Source organism: Ostrea edulis, chromosome 3 (assembly GCF_947568905.1).
Source record: "Ostrea edulis chromosome 3, xbOstEdul1.1, whole genome shotgun sequence".
Lineage (NCBI taxonomy): Eukaryota > Metazoa > Mollusca > Bivalvia > Ostreida > Ostreidae > Ostrea > Ostrea edulis.
Window position 1 is genome coordinate 81,283,243 of NC_079166.1, and position 12,009 is coordinate 81,295,251.

The 12,009-nt window shown below is 36.6% G+C and overlaps 1 protein-coding gene and 1 long non-coding RNA gene across 2 annotated transcripts in view; one reads left to right on the forward strand and one right to left on the reverse strand.

Moving 5' to 3' along the window:
- Positions 1-11,511, forward strand: part of LOC125675462 (exodeoxyribonuclease-like) — a 17,922-nt gene extending 6,411 nt beyond the window's left edge. The window contains exons 6-10 of the mRNA XM_048913122.2: positions 2,751-2,949; positions 4,018-4,089; positions 6,398-6,544; positions 8,993-9,176; positions 10,122-11,511. Coding sequence (XP_048769079.1) covers positions 2,751-2,949; positions 4,018-4,089; positions 6,398-6,544; positions 8,993-9,176; positions 10,122-10,245 — 726 coding nt within the window. The 3' untranslated portion in view covers positions 10,246-11,511. The remainder of the gene's footprint in view (positions 1-2,750; positions 2,950-4,017; positions 4,090-6,397; positions 6,545-8,992; positions 9,177-10,121) is intronic.
- LOC130052924 (uncharacterized) lies at positions 1,169-2,153 on the reverse strand. Its single transcript, XR_008801307.1, has 2 exons — positions 1,694-2,153; positions 1,169-1,467 (listed from the first exon to the last, which is right to left on the reverse strand). It is a non-coding gene; the product is annotated as an uncharacterized LOC130052924 (long non-coding RNA).
- Positions 11,512-12,009: the final 498 nt, after the last annotated feature.

Here is a 12,009-nt window from a genome sequence, read left to right on the forward strand (position 1 = left end):
GTGTGTAGGTGTGGTGAGGTTTATGTTTGTGTGTAGGTGTGGTGATGTTTAGGTTTGTGTGTATGTGTGGTGATGTTTAGGTTTGTGTGTAGGTGTGGTGATGTTTAGGTTTGTGTGTAGGTGTGGTGATGTTTAGGTTTGTGTGTAGGTGTGGTGATGTTTAGGTTTGTGTGTAGGTGTGGTGATGTTTAGGTTTGTGTGTAGGTGTGGTGATGTTTAGGTTTGTGTGTAGGTGTGGTGATGTTTAGGTTTGTGTGTAGGTGTGGTGATGTTTAGGTTTGTGTGTAGGTGTGGTGATGTTTAGGTTTGTGTGTAGGTGTGGTGATGTTTAGGTTTGTGTGTAGGTGTGGGGATGTTTAGGATTGTGTGTAGGTGTGGTGATGTTTAGGTTTGTGTGTAGGTGTGGTGATGTTTAGGTTTGTAGGTCTGGTGATGTTTAGGTTTGTGTGTAGATCTGGTGATGTTTATTTAGTAGATTTAAGAAGTTTTGTGGTTTTGATCATTGCAGATGAAGCATTGAACAGACTGTAAAGTTGGATCAGATATTCATATTTTGAACAGTAGCAGCCGGTTGCTGGATTTTGATTTCCTTGTTTAGGGTGGCTGTTCTTTCTAGTTTTTCACTTTCCAGTGGCAGATTTAAGAGTGAGCTGCTTCTGAAGTTAGTTTGTGCTATTTTGAAGGCTGCAACCCTGTATTTGTGTCGAAATAGTACCAGCAAATGTGGCAACACCTCCCATTTAAAACATCAAATGTGGCAACACCTCCCATTTAAAACATCAAATGTGGCAACACCTCTCATTTAAAACATCAAATGTGGCAACACCTCCTATTTAAAACATCAAATGTGGCAACACCTTCCATTTACACTCACACTCTCTATCCGAGTTTATCGTCTGTGTTCCCTTCGTCAGGAGTTCGACGTTGTCTGGCTATCCTTGTGCTAAGTCTCCAGTGATCACATACATGCCAACTTTTAAAAATCCCCATGGGGGATTTTGCGCACGACGACCTTTTTTCAAAGCTCAAAATTCACGACATTTTAGCATGAAAATAAATATTTGTCCTTTCAAATAAAATATCAATCAAATCATTGTTAATGTATCATATATTAACACAACATCAAATGTGTCTGACCATTAACTATATAAAAAAAAACTTTGAAAGATATACATTAATATTTTATTAAAATCATCTATTCAGCAAAAAATCTTCTCCAACAAGTCACATACATAATATCAAATAATATTTAAGGTTGCATCCTTTTACACCATACAATAAACATTGGCCGGTCTATATATCAAAATTTAAATGAAAGCACATGCATTTAGGTACGACTGCAAAGGCGATCTTGCTTGTCTGTAAACATGGGCTTGCAGAGACTGGTGGAATAATCTGCATTGCAACCAAAAAAGGAGTGATCTGCCCTGCTATGAAGTTTGCGAACAAAACCTTTGCACATGACATCTGAAATAATTACCAGGAAAAAAACCCACATCAAAATATTCCGTTTTACTTGTAAATTAAGGCTACTTGCTAAATAAAAAATTCAGTACAGACTTGTGCGAATTATGCATCACAAAGTATATTTAATGAATACTACACTATATAGACTATATAATACATCGCTATAGACGGATAGATTTGGATAGCCTATATTATTATAGTTGGAAAAAATATATACTTGACGTACCTTATTGCAAATTTTGGATGCTGTCAGCGAGAGGCGGAATGTCCGATTGTTTGGTGGTGACACTAGCATCGTTGTCATTCACGTTTGTGTAAAGGATATGTCCATTTGAAATCCGTCTTCCCGATTAATTACTATCAAAACATGCTTCGTACTGTCCAATAAACACCCCGACACAGGCAGACCAACCCAACACCAGGCCATGCGACACAGGTAAACAGCAATGGCTGACTATTGTCCCGATTTCTGATTGGCCAGTTCAGAAATGACGCGGGATTTCCAATTCTGGTCACGAGATTTCACGATTATCCCGCTTTCAAACTCGTTTTCAATCGTGAAATCGGAAATTTTGGTCGGAAAAAATTTCAAATCGGGATTTTAGGGTAATTTTGCTTTCCCGATCGGGAAAGCGGGACCGGAGGGTAAAATCGGGAAGATCCCGCCTAAATCGGGAAAGTTGGCATGTATGTGATCATGATTTGGGGATTGATCCATTTGCCACTGCTTACGGTCTTGCCTGATGGTTTCTTTCCTGATGGTTTAAAACATCAAATGTGGCAACATCTCCCATTTTAAACATAAAATGTGGCAACACCTCCCATTTTAAACATCAAATATGGCAACATCTCCCATTTAAAACATCAAATGTGGCAACACCTCCCATTTAAAACATCAAATGTGGCAACATCTCCCATTTAAAAATTCTCCGGGTCTGCTCCTGCTTTCAGGTACTGAATGTGGATTTGTGGATAGGCCAGTCGAACCACATCCATAAAGATTTCAATTGTAATTTCAATGGTGGAAAAATTCTTTAAAGGGTGTACAGGGACAAAACCAGTAACATCTCCCTGTAGTAATTCAGTGTTTTACATCACCAACCCTCAAGGCTAAAATGTACATGCTCAAATCAGGTGAAAACTTCATGCAGAAGAAAAAACATCTCACAAAAATTGATATTTTGTGATCCCACCTACCATTTCGTGAGACATTGAATGTTTACTTTAAGTTTTAATTAATCATAAGATGTTGAAGTGATTGTAATTTTCACTCTGCCTTTTAGAAAGATAAGATGTCGTACATGAAGGCTGAGAGCCCAGACATTCTCTGTGTCCAGGAGACGAAGTGTAAGGAGGACCAGCTACCCCCCGGGGTCATCGACAAGGACTACCACATTTACTGGTCACCCGCAGAGAAGGCGGGCTATGCAGGAACTGGACTGTACAGCAAAAAGAAACCCATCAGTGTTACGTATGGTCTGGGTAAGAATAACTATATTACATTCTCAGGGATTTATCTAGGTTGTTTTTACTACCGGTAAAAGGTACCTTTCCCCTTTGGCAACAAATGGATATTTCCCCTTCCACAGATAAAAGTTCCCCTTTCTTTGTAAAAATTTTCAACAAAAATCATTTTTATTTTTTTTAAGTCATTTTCTATAATTGTCAGACTTACGATATAGATAAAATGAGCAATTAATCAATTTATATTGACTATAATAATCTGTGGATATCATATTTCATTGATGTCCCCCATCCCCTGGAAACTCATGACTGCATTATAAAAATTCCCCTTAAATATAAAATTGGTAGTAACATCTAAATGCTGGATAAAACCCTGATTCTATTTGTATGCGTTAATATGTTATCTTTGAATAATTTATGTGTACCAATGTTACGTTATCTATGGTTTGGATGGATGCATTCCGACAATATTACAAATGTTATTGTTCATGTGAGTAACAACATTATTACATTATGTATGGTTTTAGACATGGATACGAACAGATTACAATATTACACTATGTTTGTGTAAGTGAGGGACTGCATTGATGAGAATACCAACAAAACGTTATTCATAGTACAAGTTAATGCATACCAACATAAAGTTATTCATAGTACGAGTTAATGCATACCAACATAAAGTTATTCATAGTATGTGTCTGTAATTAACAACATTGGAAGTAGGGATTGACTGTAGCAACAATATTACAAGTGATTTGGTGAGAGCAAGAAGTCTTTGAAGACTAATTGCTTTGAAGAGTGATTGCTTATTGTACTGTAAATTTTGTGCACAGTAGTAACATGTAAAGTTCGCAGTATGAACACAATATAGGTTGATGTTCTTAGAATTTTAAAAAGAGGTACACATGCAGGGAAATATGAAATTCTTATCAAATGCCTTGTATTGGATAATCTCCGAAATTACACTGAGACCCCCACCTTCACCCTTTCCCGTTGATTTCTCACTTTTCTAATTATAATACTATATCATGATATACCTGTGCTTCTTTGTTTTGTGTGCTGTATGTTTCGTGAAATAAATTTCAGGCATCGCTGAACATGATGAAGAGGGTCGAGTAATAACGGCTGAATATGAGAACTTTTTCCTTGTTACAGCTTGTAAGTATTGATAGAAACACTTAATGGATTGGTTAGTTGGATATTGTTTAACATCCCGCTTGAGAATTTTTCACTTATATGGAGACGATGCCATTGCCAGTGTAGGGCTGCAAAATTTAGTCCTATACTCATTGCTTACGACCTTTGAGCAAGGAGAGATCTTCAACTTACCACACCTACTGTAACAAGAGGCCTTGGTTTTTGTTGTCTCATCCGAAAGACAACCCATTTTGTCACCTCTTACGACAAGCAAGGGGGTACTAAGGTCCTATTCTAACCTGGATTCCACAAGAAATACTTATACTTGTTAGCTGTAGGCAATGTATTTAAGTAAACATGAATATAGATTTTTAAGTTTTAAAAATGTTTATTTAAGAATGCATAACAAATTAAGAAACTCTGATGCATAACAGTTTCTTTAGAAAATACTGAAAATGTATTACGTTTTGCTGTGTATTCTATTTAGCGCCTTTTGCGGAAAGCAGCTACCGCTAAATCAAGTACATTGCTAAATATATATATATATATATATATATATATTTTTTCTTCCTGTAGCACATTTATAAAACGCTAAATTGAATCTATGATCTTGTTGAAAAATCGATTTCCGTCAAATATCGTACAGGCTAAATAAAATACTTTTACAGTAGATAAGCCAAAAAGTCGTGTGTAGTTTTGGTTTTCTTTGGCGACTGCCATGTAAATAATAATGGTGTCCTCGTAAAAAGCGAACCTGTTCAAGGTCACTAGAAAGCGAATCTGTTGAAGGTCACTATAATTAACAGTGATGATACAGAGGAAGTAATTTCTCCAAATGAAGCCTCCGCAGCAGAAGAGAATGACTTCTATAACCATGACAACAGAGAACATCATGTCTTCTCAGTGGTGTAAATGTGACCAGCGCACAATCTCACGAACATTATTTAAGAGAAGCTGAATGTGGCCACGAATTTAAACACTATATGCTCTGGATTAGTTGAATTAACACTATATGCTCTGGATTAGTTGAATTAACACTATTTGCTCTGGATTAGTTGAATTAACACTATTTGCTCTGGATTAGTTGAATTAACACTATATTCTCTTCTGGATTAGTTGAAATAACACTATATGCTCTGGATTAGTTGAATTAACACTATATGCTCTGGATTAGTTGAATTCACACTATTTGCTCTGGATTAGTTGAACTCTGAAATGAATAATTACAGTAAGAACAACTACTGAAATTTTACTTTGAAAGTGTAGGTTTTAGGATTTAGCATTTTACACATTTTATGTGGTGGATCCAAGAGTGTATGGGTTGTAGTATTGGCATTCAGAAGGAATATTTGTTAGGTTACCTGAGCAAACTCAGGTAACCTATCGCAATTGGTCATCATCCGTCGTCGTCCATTGTGCATTAACAATTGAACATTTTAATTTCTTGATGAGTACTATTCCAATTCTTTTCAAACTTGTATGAAGCGTTTTTGAGACAAGTGTGGTATCGAATGTAAATTTCAGGTCTCCTGCACCCTTGGGGCCCTAGGGGTGGGGTAAAAATTGACCGATGTTCTAAAGTCTTCTCTATAACCACACATCTGTAAGCAAAACTAAATGCATAGTAATGTAGAGCAGGAAGGCCGTTACCAATATCGTAAATTTCATGATCCCTGAGATAGAGGCCAGTTTCGACTCCAGGGCAGGGCCAAAATTGGTATGATTAGTGTACATTTAGATAATATCTTTTTTAATGCTGTTGATACTAAATTGAAGCTAAATAGATATCTAGAAGGAGTAGGTAGTCCTTTACCAAATTGTAAATTTAATGATCCCAGGAATTATGGGTTGAGTTCCAGGGTGGGGCCAAAATGATAATTGTCTTTTAAATATCATTTGAAAGACTTGTTTGATTTTGCTGATACAGTATATAAACTAAATGCATATAATAAATGTAGGAAAAGGAGGTACAAAAAATGGTGAATTTCGTAGTCCCAGTAATTTGACTATCATTTAATGTTACATACCAGTAAATTTTATCAGGAAAAGTATCTCATCAGTATATAGGCACTTCAGGGGGCATTGACGTTTTAAGAACATATTTTGTTTTATACTATTGATAAATATTAGAATTTAACTTAGATATGCAGAACAGGAAATTTATGTTTTAGATTTCCTAGCCCTTGAGCCTATTGATACTTTTTAACTTATTCTCAGATAACCAATAAGGCCAGTAGGCCTCTTGTTTTAAAGCATTCCTGAACCACAAACAATTACTCAAGGAAAACACATGAAATTGGAACTTTATTTTAATTGATGCATATTTCAGATGTCCCTAATTCTGGTAAAGGATTAGTTCGACTGAAGTACAGAGCAGAAAAATGGGACTGTGATTTTACAAATTATCTCAAAAAACTGGATGCCAAGAAACCTGTCATCATGTGTGGAGACCTGAATGTGTCCCACACCCCTGTAGGTAAGTATGGCAACCTCAATCTGTCTCATCACTCTAAATATGTGTGGAGATCTCAATTTATCTCGCACTCTCATAATTAAGTGTCGGGACCTCAATTCACCTCACATTACTGTACACAAGTGTGAAACCTCAGCGTGTCTTGCATCACGGTGCAAGTTCAAGGACCTCAGTTTTTTTCATATCTGCAGGTAAATGGGGGACCCAATTTTGTCCCTCTGCAGGTAAGAATAGGAAACTCCTTTGTCTTAGATTACTGTTAGTAAAAATGGACAATTCAATTTGTTTCACATTTCTGTAGGTACATGTATGTGGGGCTTCCTCAGTCTGTTTCACATTTCTGTAGGTACATGTACATGTATGTGGGGTTTCCTCAGTCTGTTTCACATTTCTGTAGGTACATGTATGTGGGGCTACCTCAGTCTGTTTCACATTTCTGTAGGTACATGTATGTGGGGCTACCTCAGTCTGTTTCACATTTCTGTAGGTACATGTATGTGGGGCTACCTCAGTCTGTTTCACATTTCTGTAGGTACATGTATGTGGGGCTTCCTCAGTCTGTTTCACATTTCTGTAGGTACATGTATGTGGGGCTACCTCAGTCTGTTTCACATTTCTGTAGGTACATGTACATGTATGTGGGGCTACCTCAGTCTGTTTCACATTTCTGTAGGTACATGTATGTGGGGCTTCCTCAGTCTGTTTCACATTTCTGTAGGTACATGTATGTGGGGCTTCCTCAGTCTGTTTCACATTTCTGTAGGTACATGTATGTGGGGCTACCTCAGTCTGTTTCACATTTCTGTAGGTACATGTATGTGGGGCTTCCTCAGTCTGTTTCACATTTCTGTAGGTACATGTATGTGGGGCTACCTCAGTCTGTTTCACATTTCTGTAGGTACATGTATGTGGGGCTACCTCAGTCTGTTTCACATTTCTGTAGGTACATGTATGTGGGCAGCTACAATAATGTAGCCCTATCCAATTTTTTTTTATTCTGACGTTTTCGGGATAGAGCTACAATTCCATAGGATCTCCGTAATGGTGCAAAATAATTTTATGAATAACCGATAATAACTCTGTGTATTAGTCCCAAATGTTATTTACACCAAAAGGAGTACCAAATTTGTGCTCGGGCATGTCTAATAAAGGTGTTTTTCATTAAATATAATGTACAGCATGCAAAATTCTTCGTCTGCTCCGCCATGCTTGTTATCGCGAGATCTCGTAGGTGGATCTAATGAAAAACCTAATCATTGACAATCAGCGCGAAAATGTAGTTACTCGAGCCACTTCGACAAAGAAAGGAAAATCATATTGTTGCAGAAAGAATTTACACTCTGCTGTTCGGTTTTTAACTTGATATTAAATTCAAACCTTTTCAATACCGACGAAATAGCTTTCGCCTCCATACTTGTCCATTGATATAAATACTACCTTATATGGCATATGCAAATGACTTGACAATCGGAAGTTGAAACTTCAGTACATCAAACATGGCGCACAAATATGAATCGAGAAATTGGAATTTATCGAAATTGTTGAAAACGGTAGAATAGAGCCTCACAAATCTTAAGTTGCAGGTTGTGAATTTATATATTGTCTAAGAAACATAGAATATCATTTTATTTACGTAAAGAAAGTCAGGAAATGTTTAAAATGAGCGCAAATGTTGCGGGAGTGAATCACTCCCGCATTTGCACCATTACGGAGATCCTAAGGAATTGTACAAATCAAAATAAAAAAATCAGAGAGGGCTACATTATTGCAGCTAGTATGTGGGGCTTCCTCAGTCTGTTTCACATTTCTGTAGGTAAATCTGAGAATTGTATTGAATAGATCTGTTTTGAATTTGGTGATGTGTGGCGGGTCATGTGTTGAACAAATTATAATTCTGATCATGTGTATGATACAAAATTTGATTTTTATCTACAGCAATCTATTAAAATTAAATTCTCCTTTCAGTACTAATGAACAATACAATCATTGTGTAGATGTGAAATTAATCAGATTTTTCTTCTGCATGAAAAGTAGTGATCATGAAATCTAACAAGGTGATCTGGAGCTGACATAGATAGACTGTTCTTTTCATATCAATTTTGACTACAGATTACCCTGTTTACCCGATTTAGACAGGGCACACAGTGTGAGAGACCGGTCATTAGGAAATGCTTACTCCTCCTAAGCACCCAACCCCACCTCTGGTGTTTCTGGGGGTCTGTGATTGCTCCGTTCTCAATTTTGTATTCCCCATAGGATTTGTGAGATTTGTCACTTTTCATTTTCTTCACATTTTCAATCCTCTGATATCTTCTAAGTTTTTTGTCGGTCCCATCGAGTGCGAGATAACGAGGTTTTGACTGTACATTCCTTTAGAGGTTTATGTTGGCTGTAGTGACATAGATGCATACGACTAGATAATCACACTGAACTTGCTGCATTTATTTATAGATCTGAAGAACCCAACCACTAACAGGAACAAGACCCCAGGCTACACAGATCAGGAAAGGGAGGGGTTCACCAAGCTCCTGGGGGAGGGATTTCTGGACTCCTTCCGCTTCCTGTACCCGAACGCCCGGGACTGCTGGTCATTCTGGACATACATGATGAACGCTAGGGGCAAGAACATTGGTTGGTGAGTTGAGGATTAAAGAGAGTGAATTTGATATTGAAATTGTTGTCTTATTATACCCCATGCAATAAGTTGTGAAGGGTATAATGTTTTTGGGCTGTATGTCACTGTCCTGTTTTTCTTAGCACGTCTTCTCTGAAACAGCTTGTTAGAATATTATGAATATTTGTAGCTATTAGGGACAGACTGTCTAGATTAGCCATATTCGCAGGAAATTCTGATTTGATGGGTTTTTTTCTGAGAGTTATTGTTTCTTTGAAGTTCGACCAAAATTAAATATACTTCGTAACTGAAACAATTTGCCTGCACCACTTCTCTGAAACTGCTGCACAGAATATCATAAATTAGTCAATATGGGCATACTTTGTAGATGTGTACAAAATGTATATTCATAGGAATTTTTTGTTCGGGGGGGGGGGGGGGGGGGGTTATGCCCTTTTTAAACACAGAAGTTTGGTCAAAATATGCCATTTCATTCAACTTGCGTGAAACTGGTTTCAAGCCATATATAAAAGATTTCTGTTTTGATAATTTACACAATTTACATTCTTAACAATATTGCATATGACTTGAGAGCTTCCATCTATTGACATGTATCTTAAGGAAATTGTTGTATTTCATGCACAGCATTGCCAATTATTGTTTGTACAGGGAATTATTGAGGTTCTACCAGTAAAGGGTACCTTTGACTACAAACAAGTACATGAACTTTCAGAACTACGAGTACATGAACTTTCAGAACTACAAGTACATGAACTTTCAGAACCAGAATTAGCTTTTGATTGTTAAACCTAGGTCTTAATGCCAAGTAACATACATGTACATGTAGGAGGCTGTTGGAATGTGTACTATCTTGTGAAAGTAATTTTAGAACAGGTGCCCCCTCCCACGAAACAAGTCCTGTAGTCAGGGACTATATTTCTTTGAACATGCTGGTCTTTCTTCCAGGCGCCTGGACTACTTCGTGATTTCCCAGCGACTTCAGAAGGACCTGTGTGACAGCATCATTCAACAGAAAGTCATGGGGAGTGACCACTGTCCAATAATGCTGCTAATGGCTGGACTCAAGTAACAAGGACTGACCACTGGACAGGGAGATTACTGGGGCTCCAAGGAAAAAACTGATCATCAATTAGAAAGTAGAATATTTCCACTGAGTGAACAATACCGAGAGCTTGAAATGAGTAATGATGTGTTTGTTTACATTGATATTTAGTATTGTTAATGACTTTTACACCAAAACCATGTTTCCAGCTCTAGGTGTGGATTCTGCAGGCTTTAAGCTGTGTGTAAATTGTTTTTAAAAGTATTCCTATTGTAACAACTAAAGGAACTGCTTCTTGTATTAAATGCATGTTCACCGAGAAATGACTGTCAGAAGAAAGGTGGACAATCAGTGTGTGCTGAGGGAATATGTGGAACAGAAACTAGGGTCATATCTGTGTACAGAATAGTGAAGAAGTCTCGGTTATATTCACATGTCCAATGTTTTTACCTTTGATAACTTTACCAGTTGAAATGATAGCCATTTCCTCGTGAATGTGAACAATGTGCGTATGAATCTTAATAAATATGGCATGACTATTTTAAAAGCTGGGAATATTCTAGCATAAATGAAAGTAAAATGTCAATCTAAAAAATGAATTTCAATTTTGAAAATACTTGAGGGTTTGAACAGCAATACTTCATGCCAGCACACTTTTCATGATACGCTAATGCACTTTATAGTACAGTATGCTGGCTTAAGCCATTGCAGTTCATACCCTCATGTATTTTCAAAAATGAAATTGCTGAAATACTTTCAACCATTGCAGTATTTAGTGTGTATGAACTTCATCAAAGCTCCAGGTAGCTCAGTATTCCATTGTAAGCTTCCATTTTTTATATGGGAAGTAATCCCTAATGATTGACAGCAGTAGTGAATGACCACTTCTAGAAATCTTGTTTCAAATGTACACTGGTGTCTGCATTGATAAGCATGCATGAATGTTCTGTAACTTTAACATTGTAATCATGGACATTTTTAATGAATTATTGATATTTATATGAATTTAAAGAATGCATGTTTTTTTCTTGATATATTTCTGTTCCAAGTGCAATGCAAGCAACTGATGCATGGAAGAATAAATATTAAAGTGTACCCACTTTCACAATGATGTGCAACTAAACAGTGGGATTTATAAAAACAGTAGGCTTTTTTTTTATGGATTTACAGAAAGTATTTGTTTTGCATGTGTAGTAAGTTTTTAATTTCTGTTGGATAATTTTTTTACGACTGATACTTTTAGGTCTTATAGATGTACCTGAATTGTTGTAGGTAATAAAAATGTAGAGAAAAGTTTCTTGTGAATCTCTTTTTTTGAAAGTGAAAGAAATTTTTAAGCACACGTTATTAATGGTCATTCTGATTTCAATACACCAATTGATCATATTGTGTCATATATAAAACAAGGTAAAAAGCTTTTGTGGCCTTGTCACATAAACTGCATGTAAAAAATAAGAGAGCCGTATTTCTCACCTTTTAAAAGTTGCGAGGAAGGTTTTGGACAGACAAACTGAACAAAATTAAATCTTGGAAATTTGAAATGCACTCCAAAGTCAAAGATTATGGCATCATTATGATAGGTGGTATTATGAAAAAAATTATTTCAAGATATGAAAGCAGTACCTTAAAATAGATCTGGGTAAAGGGGATTCAGGTTTGTTCAAAGGAAGGACCATGCTCCATTCAAAGGGGAGATGATAAGAAATGTCAAACAATTAAAAATCTTCTCGAGAATCATTGGGCCAAAAGTTAAAATTTACATGAAAGCTTCCCGACATGGTTCAGATATGT